The sequence below is a fragment of the Salmo salar genome, chromosome ssa06, assembly GCF_905237065.1.
Source record: "Salmo salar chromosome ssa06, Ssal_v3.1, whole genome shotgun sequence".
Lineage (NCBI taxonomy): Eukaryota > Metazoa > Chordata > Actinopteri > Salmoniformes > Salmonidae > Salmo > Salmo salar.
In genome coordinates this window covers 10,230,727-10,249,921 of record NC_059447.1, presented here as the reverse complement: position 1 = coordinate 10,249,921, position 19,195 = coordinate 10,230,727, and the positions used below count along the sequence as shown (strand labels likewise).

The window sequence follows — 19,195 nt, the reverse complement described above, 5'->3', positions numbered from 1 at the left end:
GTCATAGGGACAGTAGGACTCACCTCATCATAGGGACAGTAGGACTCACCTCATCATAGGGACAGTAGGACTCAACTCATCATAGGGACAGTAGGACTCACCTCATCATAGTGAAAGTAGGACTCACCTCATCATAGTGAAAGTAGGACTCACCTCATCCTAGTGAAAGTAGGACTCAACTCATCATAGTGACAGTAGGACTCACCTCATCATAGGGATAGTAGGACTCACCTCATCATAGGGACAGTAGGACTCACCTCATCATAGTGACAGTAGGACTCAACTCATCATAGGGGCAGTAGGACTCAACTAATCATAGGGACAGTAGGACTCACCTCATCATAGTGAAAGTAGGACTCAACTCATCATAGTGACAGTAGGACTCATGAAAGTAGGACTCACCTCATCATAGTGAAAGTAGGACTCACCTCATCATAGTGAAAGTAGGACTCACCTCATCATAGGGACAGTAGGACTCATGAAAGTAGGACTCACCTCATCATAGGGACAGTAGGACTCACCTGATCATAGAGACAGTAGGACTCAACTCATCATAGGGACAGTAGGACTCACCTCATCATAGGGACAGTAGGACTCACCTCATCATAGTGACAGTAGGACTCAACTCATCATAGGGACTGTAGGACTCAACTCATCATAGGGACAGTAGGACTCAACTCATCATAGGGACAGTAGGACTCACCTCATCATAGTGAAAGTAGGACTCACCTCATCATAGGGACAGTAGGACTCAACTCATCATAGGGACAGTAGGACTCACCTCATCATAGTGACAGTAGGACTCACCTCATCATAGTGAAAGTAGGACTCACCTCATCATAGTGAAAGTAGGACTCACCTCATCCTAGTGAAAGTAGGACTCAACTCATCATAGTGACAGTAGGACTCACCTCATCATAGTGACAGTAGGACTCATGAAAGTAGGACTCACCTCATCATGGTGAAAGTAGGACTCACCTCATCATAGTGAAAGTAGGACTCACCTCATCATAGGGACAGTGGGACTCACCTCGTCATAGGGACAGTAGGACTCACCTCATCATAGGGACAGTAGGACTAACCTCATCATAGGGACAGTAGGACTCAACTCATCATAGGGACAGTAGGACTCACCTCATCATAGTGAAAGTAGGACTCACCTCATCATAGTGAAAGTAGGACTCACCTCATCCTAGTGAAAGTAGGACTCAACTCATCATAGTGACAGTAGGACTCACCTCATCATAGGGATAGTAGGACTCAACTAATCATAGGGACAGTAGAACTCACCTCATCATAGGGACAGTAGGACTCACCTCATCATAGTGACAGTAGGACTCAACTCATCATAGGGGCAGTAGGACTCAACTAATCATAGGGACAGTAGGACTCACCTCATCATAGTGAAAGTAGGACTCAACTCATCATAGTGACAGTAGGACTCATGAAAGTAGGACTCACCTCATCATAGTGAAAGTAGGACTCACCTCATCATAGTGAAAGTAGGACTCACCTCATCATAGGGACAGTAGGACTCACCTCATCATAGGGACAGTAGGACTCACCTCATCATAGGGACAGTAGGACTCACCTCATCATAGGGACAGTAGGACTCACCTAATCATAGTGACAGTAGGACTCACCTCATCATAGGGACAGTAGGACTCACCTCATCATAGGGACAGTAGGACTCACCTCATCATAGGGACAGTAGGACTCAACTCATCATAGGGACAGTAGGACTCAACTCATCATAGGGACAGTAGGACTCATGAAAGTAGGACTCACCTCATCATAGGGACAGTAGGACTCACCTCATCATAGAGACAGTAGGACTCAACTCATCATAGGGACAGTAGGACTCACCTCATCATAGGGACAGTAGGACTCACCTCATCATAGTGACAGTAGGACTCAACTCATCATAGGGGCAGTAGGACTCAACTAATCATAGGGACAGTAGGACTCACCTCATCATAGTGAAAGTAGGACTCAACTCATCATAGTGACAGTAGGACTCATGAAAGTAGGACTCACCTCATCATAGTGAAAGTAGGACTCACCTCATCATAGTGAAAGTAGGACTCACCTCATCATAGGGACAGTAGGACTCATGAAAGTAGGACTCACCTCATCATAGGGACAGTAGGACTCACCTGATCATAGAGACAGTAGGACTCAACTCATCATAGGGACAGTAGGACTCACCTCATCATAGGGACAGTAGGACTCACCTCATCATAGTGACAGTAGGACTCAACTCATCATAGGGACTGTAGGACTCAACTCATCATAGGGACAGTAGGACTCAACTCATCATAGGGACAGTAGGACTCACCTCATCATAGTGAAAGTAGGACTCACCTCATCATAGGGACAGTAGGACTCAACTCATCATAGGGACAGTAGGACTCACCTCATCATAGTGACAGTAGGACTCACCTCATCATAGTGAAAGTAGGACTCACCTCATCATAGTGAAAGTAGGACTCACCTCATCCTAGTGAAAGTAGGACTCAACTCATCATAGTGACAGTAGGACTCACCTCATCATAGTGACAGTAGGACTCATGAAAGTAGGACTCACCTCATCATGGTGAAAGTAGGACTCACCTCATCATAGTGAAAGTAGGACTCACCTCATCATAGGGACAGTGGGACTCACCTCGTCATAGGGACAGTAGGACTCACCTCATCATAGGGACAGTAGGACTAACCTCATCATAGGGACAGTAGGACTCAACTCATCATAGGGACAGTAGGACTCACCTCATCATAGTGAAAGTAGGACTCACCTCATCATAGTGAAAGTAGGACTCACCTCATCCTAGTGAAAGTAGGACTCAACTCATCATAGTGACAGTAGGACTCACCTCATCATAGGGATAGTAGGACTCAACTAATCATAGGGACAGTAGAACTCACCTCATCATAGGGACAGTAGGACTCACCTCATCATAGTGACAGTAGGACTCAACTCATCATAGGGGCAGTAGGACTCAACTAATCATAGGGACAGTAGGACTCACCTCATCATAGTGAAAGTAGGACTCAACTCATCATAGTGACAGTAGGACTCATGAAAGTAGGACTCACCTCATCATAGTGAAAGTAGGACTCACCTCATCATAGTGAAAGTAGGACTCACCTCATCATAGGGACAGTAGGACTCACCTCATCATAGGGACAGTAGGACTCACCTCATCATAGGGACAGTAGGACTCACCTCATCATAGGGACAGTAGGACTCACCTCATCATAGTGACAGTAGGACTCACCTCATCATAGGGACAGTAGGACTCACCTCATCATAGGGACAGTAGGACTCACCTCATCATAGGGACAGTAGGACTCAACTCATCATAGGGACAGTAGGACTCAACTCATCATAGGGACAGTAGGACTCATGAAAGTAGGACTCACCTCATCATAGGGACAGTAGGACTCACCTCATCATAGAGACAGTAGGACTCAACTCATCATAGGGACAGTAGGACTCAACTCATCATAGGGACAGTAGGACTCACCTCATCATAGTGACAGTAGGACTCAACTCATCATAGGGACTGTAGGACTCAACTCATCATAGGGACAGTAGGACTCAACTCATCATAGGGACAGTAGGACTCACCTCATCATAGTGAAAGTAGGACTCACCTCATCATAGGGACAGTAGGACTCAACTCATCATAGGGACAGTAGGACTCACCTCATCATAGTGAAAGTAGGACTCACCTCATCATAGTGAAAGTAGGACTCACCTCATCCTAGTGAAAGTAGGACTCAACTCATCATAGTGACAGTAGGACTCACCTCATCATAGGGACAGTAGGACTCACCTCATCATAGGGACAGTAGAACTCACCTCATCATAGGGACAGTAGGACTCACCTCATCATAGTGACAGTAGGACTCAACTCATCATAGGGGCAGTAGGACTCAACTAATCATAGGGACAGTAGGACTCACCTCATCATAGTGAAAGTAGGACTCAACTCATCATAGTGACAGTAGGACTCATGAAAGTAGGACTCACCTCATCATGGTGAAAGTAGGACTCACCTCATCATAGTGAAAGTAGGACTCACCTCATCATAGGGACAGTGGGACTCACCTCGTCATAGGGACAGTAGGACTCACCTCATCATAGGGACAGTAGGACTCACCTCATCATAGGGACAGTAGGACTCAACTCATCATAGGGACAGTAGGACTCACCTCATCATAGTGAAAGTAGGACTCACCTCATCATAGTGAAAGTAGGACTCACCTCATCCTAGTGAAAGTAGGACTCAACTCATCATAGTGACAGTAGGACTCACCTCATCATAGGGATAGTAGGACTCACCTCATCATAGGGACAGTAGGACTCACCTCATCATAGTGACAGTAGGACTCAACTCATCATAGGGGCAGTAGGACTCAACTAATCATAGGGACAGTAGGACTCACCTCATCATAGTGAAAGTAGGACTCAACTCATCATAGTGACAGTAGGACTCATGAAAGTAGGACTCACCTCATCATAGTGAAAGTAGGACTCACCTCATCATAGTGAAAGTAGGACTCACCTCATCATAGGGACAGTAGGACTCACCTCATCATAGGGACAGTAGGACTCACCTCATCATAGGGACAGTAGGACTCACCTCATCATAGGGACAGTAGGACTCACCTAATCATAGTGACAGTAGGACTCACCTCATCATAGGGACAGTAGGACTCACCTCATCATAGGGACAGTAGGACTCAACTCATCATAGGGACAGTAGGACTCAACTCATCATAGGGACAGTAGGACTCATGAAAGTAGGACTCACCTCATCATAGGGACAGTAGGACTCACCTCATCATAGAGACAGTAGGACTCAACTCATCATAGGGACAGTAGGACTCACCTCATCATAGGGACAGTAGGACTCACCTCATCATAGTGACAGTAGGACTCAACTCATCATAGGGACTGTAGGACTCAACTCATCATAGGGACAGTAGGACTAAACTCATCATAGGGACAGTAGGACTCACCTCATCATAGTGAAAGTAGGACTCACCTCATCATAGGGACAGTAGGACTCAACTCATCATAGGGACAGTAGGACTCACCTCATCATAGTGAAAGTAGGACTCACCTCATCATAGTGAAAGTAGGACTCACCTCATCCTAGTGAAAGTAGGACTCAACTCATCATAGTGACAGTAGGACTCACCTCATCATAGGGACAGTAGGACTCACCTCATCATAGGGACAGTAGAACTCACCTCATCATAGGGACAGTAGGACTCACCTCATCATAGTGACAGTAGGACTCAACTCATCATAGGGGCAGTAGGACTCAACTAATCATAGGGACAGTAGGACTCACCTCATCATAGTGAAAGTAGGACTCAACTCATCATAGTGACAGTAGGACTCATGAAAGTAGGACTCACCTCATCATGGTGAAAGTAGGACTCACCTCATCATAGTGAAAGTAGGACTCAACTCATCATAGTGACAGTAGGACTCACCTCATCATAGGGACAGTAGGACTCACCTCATCATAGGGACAGTAGGACTCAACTCATCATAGGGGCAGTAGGACTCAACTAATCATAGGGACAGTAGGACTCACCTCATCATAGTGAAAGTAGGACTCAACTCATCATAGTGACAGTAGGACTCATGAAAGTAGGACTCACCTCATCATGGTGAAAGTAGGACTCACCTCATCATAGTGAAAGTAGGACTCACCTCATCATAGGGACAGTGGGACTCACCTCGTCATAGGGACAGTAGGACTCACCTCATCATAGGGACAGTAGGACTCACCTCATCATAGGGACAGTAGGACTCACCTCATCATAGTGACAGTAGGACTCAACTCATCATAGGGACAGTAGGACTCACCTCATCATAGGGACAGTAGGACTCACCTCATCATAGGGACAGTAGGACTCAACTCATCATAGGGACAGTAGGACTCAACTCATCATAGGGACAGTAGGACTCATGAAAGTAGGACTCACCTCATCATAGAGACAGTAGGACTCAACTCATCATAGGGACAGTAGATATCAACTCATCATAGGGACAGTAGGACTCATGAAAGTAGGACTTACCTCATCATAGTGAAAGTAGGACTCAACTCATCATAGGGACAGTAGGACTCACCTCATCATAGGGACAGTAGGACTCAACTCATCATAGGGACAGTAGGACTCAACTCATCATAGGGACAGTAGGACTCACCTCATCATAGTGAAAGTAGGACTCACCTCATCATAGGGACAGTAGGACTCAACTCATCATAGGGACAGTAGGACTCACCTCATCATAGTGAAAGTAGGACTCAACTCATCATAGTGACAGTAGGACTCATGAAAGTAGGACTCACCTCATCATAGTGAAAGTAGGACTCACCTCATCATAGTGAAAGTAGGACTCAACTCATCATAGGGACAGTAGGACTCACCTCATCATAGGGACAGTAGGACTCAACTCACCATAGGGACAGTAGGACTCAACTCACCATAGGGACAGTAGGACTCACCTCATCATAGTGAAAGTAGGACTCACCTCATCATAGGGACAGTAGGACTCAACTCATCATAGGGACAGTAGGACTCAACTCATCATAGGGACAGTAGGACTCACCTCATCATAGTGACAGTAGGACTCAACTCATCATAGGGACTGTAGGACTCAACTCATCATAGGGACAGTAGGACTCAACTCATCATAGGGACAGTAGGACTCACCTCATCATAGTGAAAGTAGGACTCACCTCATCATAGGGACAGTAGGACTCAACTCATCATAGGGACAGTAGGACTCACCTCATCATAGGGACAGTAGGACTCACCTCATCATAGGGACAGTAGGACTCACCTCATCATAGTGACAGTAGGACTCAACTCATCATAGGGGCAGTAGGACTCACCTCATCATAGGGGCAGTAGGACTCACCTCATCATAGTGACAGTAGGACTCACCTCATCATAGTGACAGTAGGACTCACCTCATCATAGGGACAGTAGGACTCAACTCATCATAGGGACAGTAGGACTCACCTCATCATAGTGAAAGTAGGACTCACCTCATCATAGTGAAAGTAGGACTCACCTCATCCTAGTGAAAGTAGGACTCAACTCATCATAGTGACAGTAGGACTCACCTCGTCATAGGGACAGTAGGACTCACCTCATCATAGGGACAGTAGAACTCGACTCATCATAGGGACAGTAGGACTCACCTCATCATAGTGACAGTAGGACTCAACTCATCATAGGGGCAGTAGGACTCAACTCATCATAGGGACAGTAGGACTCACCTCATCATAGTGAAAGTAGGACTCAACTCATCATAGTGACAGTAGGACTCATGAAAGTAGGACTCACCTCATCATGGTGAAAGTAGGACTCACCTCATCATAGTGAAAGTAGGACTCAACTCATCATAGTGACAGTAGGACTCATGAAAGTAGGACTCACCTCATCATAGTGAAAGTAGGACTCACCTCATCATAGTGAAAGTAGGACTCACCTCATCATAGGGACAGTAGGACTCACCTCATCATAGGGACAGTAGGACTCACCTCATCATAGGGACAGTAGGACTCACCTCATCATAGAGACAGTAGGACTCAACTCATCATAGGGACAGTAGATATCAACTCATCATAGGGACAGTAGGACTCATGAAAGTAGGACTTACCTCATCATAGTGAAAGTAGGACTCAACTCATCATAGGGACAGTAGGACTCACCTCATCATAGGGACAGTAGGACTCAACTCATCATAGGGACAGTAGGACTCAACTCATCATAGGGACAGTAGGACTCACCTCATCATAGTGAAAGTAGGACTCACCTCATCATAGGGACAGTAGGACTCACCTCGTCATAGGGACAGTAGGACTCACCTCATCATAGGGACAGTAGGACTCACCTCATCATAGAGACAGTAGGACTCAACTCATCATAGGGACAGTAGATATCAACTCATCATAGGGACAGTAGGACTCATGAAAGTAGGACTCACCTCATCATAGTGAAAGTAGGACTCAACTCATCATAGGGACAGTAGGACTCACCTCATCATAGGGACAGTAGGACTCAACTCATCATAGGGACAGTAGGACTCAACTCATCATAGGGACAGTAGGACTCACCTCATCATAGTGAAAGTAGGACTCACCTCATCATAGGGACAGTAGGACTCAACTCATCATAGGGACAGTAGGACTCACCTCATCATAGTGAAAGTAGGACTCAACTCATCATAGTGACAGTAGGACTCATGAAAGTAGGACTCACCTCATCATAGTGAAAGTAGGACTCACCTCATCATAGTGAAAGTAGGACTCAACTCATCATAGGGACAGTAGGACTCACCTCATCATAGGGACAGTAGGACTCAACTCACCATAGGGACAGTAGGACTCAACTCACCATAGGGACAGTAGGACTCACCTCATCATAGTGAAAGTAGGACTCACCTCATCATAGGGACAGTAGGACTCAACTCATCATAGGGACAGTAGGACTCAACTCATCATAGGGACAGTAGGACTCATTCATCATAGTGACAGTAGGACTCAACTCATCATAGGGACTGTAGGACTCAACTCATCATAGGGACAGTAGGACTCAACTCATCATAGGGACAGTAGGACTCACCTCATCATAGTGAAAGTAGGACTCACCTCATCATAGGGACAGTAGGACTCAACTCATCATAGGGACAGTAGGACTCACCTCATCATAGGGACAGTAGGACTCACCTCATCATAGGGACAGTAGGACTCACCTCATCATAGTGACAGTAGGACTCAACTCATCATAGGGGCAGTAGGACTCACCTCATCATAGGGGCAGTAGGACTCACCTCATCATAGTGACAGTAGGACTCACCTCATCATAGTGACAGTAGGACTCACCTCATCATAGGGACAGTAGGACTCAACTCATCATAGGGACAGTAGGACTCACCTCATCATAGTGAAAGTAGGACTCACCTCATCATAGTGAAAGTAGGACTCACCTCATCCTAGTGAAAGTAGGACTCAACTCATCATAGTGACAGTAGGACTCACCTCGTCATAGGGACAGTAGGACTCACCTCATCATAGGGACAGTAGAACTCGACTCATCATAGGGACAGTAGGACTCACCTCATCATAGTGACAGTAGGACTCAACTCATCATAGGGGCAGTAGGACTCAACTCATCATAGGGACAGTAGGACTCACCTCATCATAGTGAAAGTAGGACTCAACTCATCATAGTGACAGTAGGACTCATGAAAGTAGGACTCACCTCATCATGGTGAAAGTAGGACTCACCTCATCATAGTGAAAGTAGGACTCAACTCATCATAGTGACAGTAGGACTCATGAAAGTAGGACTCACCTCATCATAGTGAAAGTAGGACTCACCTCATCATAGTGAAAGTAGGACTCACCTCATCATAGTGAAAGTAGGACTCACCTCATCATAGTGACAGTAGGACTCACCTCATCATAGGGACAGTAGGACTCACCTCATCATAGGGACAGTAGGACTCACCTCATCATAGTGACAGTAGGACTCACCTCATCATAGGGACAGTAGGACTCACCTCATCATAGGGACAGTAGGACTCACCTCATCATAGGGACAGTAGGACTCAACTCATCATAGGGACAGTAGGACTCAACTCATCATAGGGACAGTAGGACTCATGAAAGTAGGACTCACCTCATCATAGGGACAGTAGGACTCACCTCATCATAGAGACAGTAGGACTCAACTCATCATAGGGACAGTAGATATCAACTCATCATAGGGACAGTAGGACTCATGAAAGTAGGACTCACCTCATCATAGTGAAAGTAGGACTCAACTCATCATAGGGACAGTAGGACTCACCTCATCATAGGGACAGTAGGACTCAACTCATCATAGTGACAGTAGGACTCAACTCATCATAGGGACAGTAGGACTCACCTCATCATAGTGAAAGTAGGACTCACCTCATCATAGGGACAGTAGGACTCAACTCATCATAGGGACAGTAGGACTCACCTCATCATAGTGAAAGTAGGACTCAACTCATCATAGTGACAGTAGGACTCATGAAAGTAGGACTCACCTCATCATAGTGAAAGTAGGACTCACCTCATCATAGTGAAAGTAGGACTCAACTCATCATAGGGACAGTAGGACTCACCTCATCATAGGGACAGTAGGACTCAACTCATCATAGGGACAGTAGGACTCAACTCATCATAGGGACAGTAGGACTCACCTCATCATAGTGAAAGTAGGACTCACCTCATCATAGGGACAGTAGGACTCAACTCATCATAGGGACAGTAGGACTCACCTCATCATAGGGACAGTAGGACTCACCTCATCATAGGGACAGTGGGACTCACCTCATCATAGTGACAGTAGGACTCAACTCATCATAGGGGCAGTAGGACTCAACTCATCATAGGGACAGTAGGACTCACCTCATCATAGTGAAAGTAGAACTCAACTCATCATAGTGACAGTAGGACTCATGAAAGTAGGACTCACCTAATCATGGTGAAAGTAGGACTCACCTCATCATAGTGAAAGTAGGACTCACCTCATCATAGTGAAAGTAGGACTCACCTCATCATAGGGACAGTAGGACTCACCTCATCATAGGGACAGTAGGACTCAACTCATCATAGTGACAGTAGGACTCACCTCATCATAGAGACAGTAGGACTCACCTCATCATAGAGACAGTAGGACTCACCTCATCATAGTGACAGTAGGACTCACCTCATCATAGGGACAGTAGGACTCACCTCATCATAGTGACAGTAGGACTCACCTCATCATAGGGAGAGTAGGACTCACCTCATCATAGAGACAGTAGGACTCACCTCATCATAGTGACAGTAGGACTCACCTCATCATAGAGACAGTAGGACTCACCTCATCATAGAGACAGTAGGACTCACCTCATCATAGTGACAGTAGGACTCACCTCATCATAGTGACAGTAGGACTCACCTCATTATAGTGACAGTAGGACTCACCTCATCATAGAGACAGTAGGACTCACCTCATCATAGAGACAGTAGGACTCACCTCATCATAGTGACAGTAGGACTCACCTCATCATAGTGACAGTAGGACTCACCTCATCATAGAGATAGTAGGACTCACCTCATCATAGAGACAGTAGGACTCACCTCATCATAGAGACAGTAGGACTCACCTCAGCCAGCTCATAGAGAGGCTCCACCACATCTTTCTCTATCTGGAACTCAAACTGAATCAGTTCCTGGGCCAGCTTCTCCTCTGTCTCCCCACACAGGTTCAGCATCTTCCTGTTAGGGGAACAGAGCCAATCAAAACATCAGATGGGTCCCATCCACAGCCAGACACAACGTCAGCTAGGTCCCTGCCACAGCCAATCACAATGTCAGCTAGGTCCCAGTCAATCACAACGTCAGCTAGGACCCGGCCACAAGCAATCACAATATCAGATAGGACGCAGCCATAGCCAATCACAACGTCAGCTAGGACCCGGCTTCAGCTAATCAGAATGCATCGGCTAGAGAAAAAAGTCAAAGAGGACAAGGTGGAATTATGGCAGAATCAACATAAAAAAAGGTGTGTGCGTGAGTGAGTGAGTGAGTGAGTGAGTGAGTGAGTGAGTGAGTGAGTGAGTGAGTGAGTGAGTGAGTGAGTGAGTGAGTGAGTGAGTGAGTGAGTGAGTGAGTGAGTGAGAGAGTGAGAGTGCATATACATGGACTCACCCTAGTAGAGAGTCGTCCCCCAGCACAGCAGCTCCTTCTACCATACATTGTGCCAGGATGGTTAGTGGTAGCTTTTTCTGACACAAGACAGAAAGTATTAACATACTGTATTTCATATCATATCACCTCACAAGGTAGCAGAACATGTTCCTCTGTCACTGTGAATGGGGATATTATGGACTGGTATTTATTCCTGGTTTATTTGAATAGGACAGATAGAAACTCAATGACACATTGAATAAACAAGAATCTGATAGGTGCTTACCGAGGGAGACTTGACTGATTTCTTCTCTCTCTCTTCAGCCCCTTGTTGGCCCTGCAGGCAGGCGGTCAGCTTCTTGTGAGTGCTGTGGGTCACCTGTTTGACCAGGTCCAACCGCTTCTCCACCTAGACCAGCACAGCAACACGTATCAGACACCACGCTAACAGGTAGGCCAGAAATCACACACACAGGCTCACACACACACACACACCCACACACACACTTATTTACCTGCAGAAGATCATCGCTTAACACTTCAGTTTTTTCTGCCCTAGAAAGAGTAAACATACCAGTCAGGATTGGGTTAGGGTGGAGAGGGTAGAAGGAGAAAACATACCAGTCAGGATTGGGTTAGGGTGGAGAGGGTAGAAGGAGAAAACATACCAGTCAGGATTGGGTTAGGGTGGAGAGGGTAGAAGGAGAAAACATACCAGTCAGGATTGGGTTAGGGTGGAGAGGGTAGAAGGAGAAAACATACCAGTCAGGATTGGGTTAGGGTGGAGAGGGTAGAAGGAGAAAACATACCAGTCAGGATTGGGTTAGGGTAGAGAGGGTAGAAGGAGAAAACATACCAGTCAGGATTGGGTTAGGGTGGAGAGGGTAGAAGGAGAAAACATACCAGTCAGGATTGGGTTAGGGTGGAAAGGGTAGAAGGAGAAAACATACCAGTCAGGATTGGGTTAGGGTGGAGAGGGTAGAAGGAGAAAACATACCAGTCAGGATTGGGTTAGGGTGGAGAGGGTAGAAGGAGAAAACATACCAGTCAGGATTGGGTTAGGGTGGAGAGGGTAGAAGGAGAAAACATACCAGTCAGGATTGGGTTAGGGTGGAGAGGGTAGAAGGAGAAAACATACCAGTCAGCATTGGGTTAGGGTGGAGAGGGTAGAAGGAGAAAACATACCAGTCAGGATTGGGTTAGGGTGGAGAGGGTAGAAGGAGAAAACATACCAGTCAGGATTGGGTTAGGGTGGAGAGGGTAGAAGGAGAAAACATACCAGTCAGCATTGGGTTAGGGTGGAGAGGGTAGAAGGAGAAAACATACCAGTCAGGATTGGGTTAGGGTGGAGAGGGTAGAAGGAGAAAACATACCAGTCAGGATTGGGTTAGGGTGGAGAGGGTAGAAGGAGAAAACATACCAGTCAGCATTGGGTTAGGGTGGAGAGGGTAGAAGGAGAAAACATACCAGTCAGGATTGGGTTAGGGTGGAGAGGGTAGAAGGAGAAAACATACCAGTCAGCATTGGGTTAGGGTGGAGAGGGTAGAAGGAGAAAACATACCAGTCAGGATTGGGTTAGGGTGGAGAGGGTAGAAGGAGAAAACATACCAGTCAGGATTGGGTTAGGGTGGAGAGGGTAGAAGGAGAAAACATACCAGTCAGGATTGGGTTAGGTTGGAGAGGGTTTGAATGATTTAACAAGAACACACTCAACAAGCCTCTGGGGAATCTCCTTAAGTACTTTATGTAGTTATTTTAATCAAGTTGCAGGGCCTTCAGAAAGTATTCATACTCCTTGACTTACTCCACATTTTGTTGTGTTACAACCTCAATTCAAAATTGAGCTATATGGGGAGATATATATGTCTATAAGGGCTATATGGGGAGATATATATGTCTATAAGAGCTATATGGGGAGATATATATGTCTATAAGAGCTATATGGGGAGATATATATGTCTATAAGAGCTATATGGGGAGATATATATGTCTATAAGAGCTATATGGGGAGATATATATGTCTATAAGAGCTCTATAGCTCTCTGGGGCTCATGTGTCTCAGAGTATTGGAGTGGTAAGAGTGATCACTGCCAACTCTAATGAAAAACTGAGCAGTTCTATCCAGTTAAATGGAAGCAAGGCCAGCTGTTTTGAATGATTTATTTCTCTGTGTGTATCAGTATCAAACTGAAAGGGTATTATTGACGAGGCTGAGCAGGATAGAGAACAAAGGTTTCCATATTTGAGCAATCAGCGTCGTGTCCTGTGTTGAAACATTTTGAAACGGGGAGATACTACCTGAAGTTGTCAAAGAAGATTTGAACCACACACTTAATAAATGTAGTTAATAAATGTAGTTATAGTGCGCCCTACTGAACACAATCTAGGTCTCTAATCTCAGAAGGCAAGTGTTTGGATGGTGTGTGTGTGGGGAGGATGGGGGGGGGGGACGGGACGGGACGACTGTGCCCATGAACATCCCCTCAGGCAATGGCTCTGCCTCATGCTTCAAGTTAATAAATAAACAAAATAATGAATTAATTTGACAAGCTGCAAACAGCAGATGCTTCAAGTCCAATGGCAGCAGAGAAACAAACAGGACGGTCGAACAGAGCAGTGAATTCAGTCTACTGATGTCAATAACCAGATCACTGCTGATTATAACCCTGCTGTTTATATCCCTGCTGATTAGAACCCTGCTGATTAGACCACTGCTGATTAGATCCCTGCTGATTAGAACCCTGCTGATTAGATCCCTGCTGATTAGATCCCTGCTGATTAGACCACTGCTGATTAGACCACTGCTGATTAGATCCCTGCTGATTAGAACCCTGCTGATTAGATCCCTGCTGATTAGACCACTGCTGATTACACCACTGCTGATTAGATCCCTGCTGATTAGAACCCTGCTGATTAGAACCCTGCTGATTAGACCACTGCTGATTAGATCCCTGCTGATTAGAACCCTGCTGATTAGAACCCTGCTGATTAGACCACTGCCGATTAGAACCCTGCCGATTAGAACCCTTTAGATTAGACCCCTGTAGATTAGACCCCTGCTGATTAGAACCCTGCTGATTAGATCCCTGTTGATTAGAACCCTGCTGATTAGAACCCTGATAATTAGAACCCTGCTGATTAGACCACTTCTGATTAGACCACTTCTGATTAGACCACTGCTGACTAGACACCCTGTTGATTAGAACCCTGTTGATTAGACCCCTGCTGATTAGAACCCTGCTGATTAGACCCCTGCTAATTAGACCACTGCTGACTAGACACCCTGTTGATTAGAGCCCTGCTGATTAGAACCCTGCTGATTAGACATCCTGCTGATTTTAACCCTGCTGATTAGAACCCTGATGATTAGAACCCTGCTGATTATTAGACCCCTGCTGATTAGAACCCTGTTGATTAGAACCCTGCTGATTAGACCCCTGCTGATTAGAACCATGCTGATTGGAACCCTGCTGATTAGAACCCTGCTGATTAGACTCCTGCTGATTAGGACCCTGCTGATTAGATCCCTGTTGATTAGACCCATGGTGATTAGAACCCTGCTGATTAGATCCCTGTTGATTAGACCCATGGTGATTAGAACCCTGCTGATTTTAACCCTGCTGATTAAAACCCTGCTGATTTTAACCCTGCTGATTAGACCCCTGCTGATTAGAACCCTGCTGATTAGACCCCTGCTAATTAGACCACTGCTGACTAGACACCCTGTTGATTAGAGCCCTGCTGATTAGAACCCTGCTGATTAGACACCCTGCTGATTTTAACCCTGCTGATTAGAACCCTGATGATTAGAACCCTGTTGATTAGAACCCTGCTGATTAGACCCCTGCTGATTAGAACCATGCTGATTGGAACCCTGCTGATTAGAACCCTGCTGATTAGACTCCTGCTGATTAGGACCCTGCTGATTAGAACCCTGCTGATTAGATCCCTGTTGATTAGACCCATGGTGATTAGAACCCTGCTGATTTTAACCCTGCTGATTAGAACCCTGCTGATTTTAACCCTGCTGATTAGACCCCTGCTGATTAGAACCCTGCTGATTAGAACCCTGCTGATTAGAACCCTGCTGATTAGATCCCTGCTGGTTAGACCTCTGCTGATTAGACCCCTGCTGATTACATCCCTGCTGATTTTAACCCTGCTGATTAGAACACTGCTGATTTTAACCCTGCTGATTAGAACCCTGCTGATTAGAACCCTGCTGATTTTAACCCTGCTGATTAGAACACTGCTGATTTTAACCCTGCTGATTAGAACACTGCTGATTTTAACCCTGCTGATTAGACCCTTGCTGATTAGAACCCTGCTGATTTTAACCCTTGCTGATTAGAACACTGCTGATTTTAACCCTGCTGATTAGACCCCTGCTGATTAGAACCCTGCTGATTTTAACCCTGCTGATTAGAACACTGCTGATTTTAACCCTGCTGATTAGAACCCTGCTGATTAGACCCCTGCTGATTTTAACCCTGCTGATTAGAACCCTGCTGATTAGACCACTGCTGATTAGACCACTGCTGATTAGACCCCTGCTGATTAGGACCCCGCTGATTATACACCCTGCTGATTAGACCCCTGCTGATTAGACCCCTGCTGATTAGACCTCTGCTCTCTGTTCTGCTGTGTGAAGGTTGGATGAGAGCCTGGGCCAGGGCTTCATCTCAATAGTCTTATGTGGCTTCCATCCTTCATCAACTTTCCATCTACACTTTGAAGAACCCTTTTTGGTTCCAGTTAGAACCCTTTTGGTTCCAGTTATAACCCTTTTGGATCCAGTTATAACCTTGTGGTTCCAGTTAGAACCCTTTTTGGTTCCAGTTAGAACCCTTTTGGTTCCAGTTAGAACCCTTTTGGATCCAGTTATACCTCTTTTGGATCCAGTTAGAACCCTTTTGGATCCAATTAGAACCCTTTTGGATCCAGTTATAACCCTTTTGGATCCAGTTATAACCCTTTTGGATCCAGGTAGAACCTTTTCCACTGAGGGTTCTACTGATCTGAAAACACAGGATGTGTCAAAGCAATATGAATGATGGCTGCCTATTACACAGCCTACTAAAATACGATTCAGTCCACGTTGAGCTCATCAGAGTAGATTGGGGAAAGGAGATGAGAAGAGGAAGCCACTTCTAGAGTATTGAGATAGACCCCATGACTGAAGGCTAGTGCATCAGTCAGATGAAAGCAGTGAGCCAGAACACTGAATGGCCCATCAGCTTAGAACAGCACCCACCACTAGGTTGCTATGAAACATGATGACCATGAAGTAGGACTGATCTCTGAGGATGTTCGGTTTGGAACTCCATGAAGTTTTTTTCACAGATGCATGTCGGATGAGAGGGGCTCTACACTGAGAGCACATTTACTGAAGAAACGGCTTGTTCATCATGTTCACAATGACATAATACATAATACAACAAAACCTTAATTTAGGCCTATGAATGCTATGATAAATAGAGTCATCTGTTCCAGAAGTATTGAGGGCACAATGTGTGCTGGTCCATGATGCTTCACTATGTCTGCATCATAAACGGAACCCTAGTCCCTTTCTAAGTAGCCTTGTATGAGCCGTACTGCCCATGGACAGGTGCTGGTCTAAAGTAGTGCACTATGTAGGGAATCTCTGGGTCCTGGTCAAATGTAGTGCACTATATAGGGAATCTCTGGGTCCTGGTCAAAAGCAGTGCACTATATAGGGAACAGGGTTCCATTTGGAACACAGGCTGTGTGTTCTTAACAAAGCTCGGGGAACAGGATGAATGAAAACTCTCTCTCCATTCCGTTCTATAAGGAGTTCACACACACCACAATCTGCCTCAGGCAGCCAGACCAAACTGTCCAATCAGAGCTAAGGGGGACAAGGGTACTTTCTGTGTGTATGGGCTGCTGTCTGACACAGCAGGAAGCACCACGGCGGCCGGCCCGTCTGACCAGTGGACACGGCCAATAATCTAGGCCTGTAGTAGACTATAGAATTAGAATGACTAGAATGCCCTGTAGAACATACAATTAGGATGACTAGAATGCCCTGTAGAACATAGAATTAGGATGACTAGAATGCCCTGTAGAACATAGAATTAGAATTACTAGAATGCCCTGTAGAACATACAATTAGAATGAATAGAATGCCCTGTAGAACACAGATGACTAGAATGCCCTGTAGAACATAGAATTATAATTACTAGAATGCCCTGTAGAACATAGACTTATGTTCAACCCATCACATTCTGTGATGGGTGGACCAGACTACTGTATACTGAGTGTAGGTTGGCTTCCCAGTCAAGCCTTGTGTCCCACCACTGAGACAGTAACATATGTTAACATTTCCAAAGCAACTGAAATAGATAATAAACAAAAGTGAAATAAACAATAAAAACATTACACTCACAAAAGTTACAAAAGAATAAAGACATTTCAAATGTCATAATTATGTGCAAATAGTTAAGAACAAAAGGGAAAATAAATAAACATATATATGGGTTGTATTTACAATGTCTCTCTCTCTCTCCACACTACAGTACTTCCCCCTCCCTCTCTCTCTTTCTCTCTCTCTCTCTGTCTCTCCCTCCCTCTCTCTCCTTCTCCTTCTTTCTGCACTACTACACTACTACTCCTCCCTATCCCTGTCTCTGTCTCAGTCTGCACAGCCACTTCCTTGTATTGTGTCCCAGCCAGACCCCTGTGCCAGCTACAGGCCAATCAGCATCATAGCCATTATGTCTCAGTTATTTAAGAACAAAATGAGACTTTATCTTGTCGGTAAAACAGAGAATGAGTTTAGAGTAAGATTATAATACTGTTTCTGTTTTAGTATTCAACAATAAGTCAAAAATACATGGACAACAAAAGGCCAAATATGTTACCAACTAGAAGCCCTGGCCGGCCCAAAGCCCCATCAAACCCTGTGTTGGTTTGATACCCGATACAGAACCCCTGGTCGGCCCATAGCCCCATCAAACCCTGTGTTGGTTTGATACCCGATACAGAACCCCTGGTCGGCCCATAGCCCCATCAAACCCTGTGTTGGTTTGATACCCGATACAGAACCCCTGGTCGGCCCAAAGCCCCATCAAACCCTGTGTTGGTTTGATACCCGATACAGAACCCCTGGTCGGCCCATAGCCCCATCAAACCCTGTGTTGGTTTGATACCCGATACAGAACCCCTGGTCGGCCCATAGCCCCATCAAACCCTGTGTTGGTTTGATACCCGATACAGAACCCCTGGTCGGCCCAAAGCCCCATCAAACCCTGTGTTGGTTTGATACCCGATACAGAACCCCTGGTCGGCCCATAGCCCCATCAAACCCTGTGTTGGTTTGATACCCGATACAGAACCCCTGGTCGGCCCATAGCCCCATCAAACCCTGTGTTGGTTTGATACCCGATACAGAACCCCTGGTCGGCCCATAGCCCCATCAAACCCTGTGT

General features: G+C 45.7%; 1 protein-coding gene across 1 annotated transcript in view; it reads right to left on the bottom strand.

Moving 5' to 3' along the window:
* Window positions 1-19,195, bottom strand: part of LOC106606243 (rho GTPase-activating protein 44) — a 111,947-nt gene that overhangs the window by 43,106 nt on the left and 49,646 nt on the right. Inside the window, 4 exon segments of the mRNA XM_045719723.1 lie at window positions 11,222-11,333; window positions 11,766-11,842; window positions 12,031-12,153; window positions 12,260-12,299. Coding sequence (XP_045575679.1) covers window positions 11,222-11,333; window positions 11,766-11,842; window positions 12,031-12,153; window positions 12,260-12,299 — 352 coding nt within the window.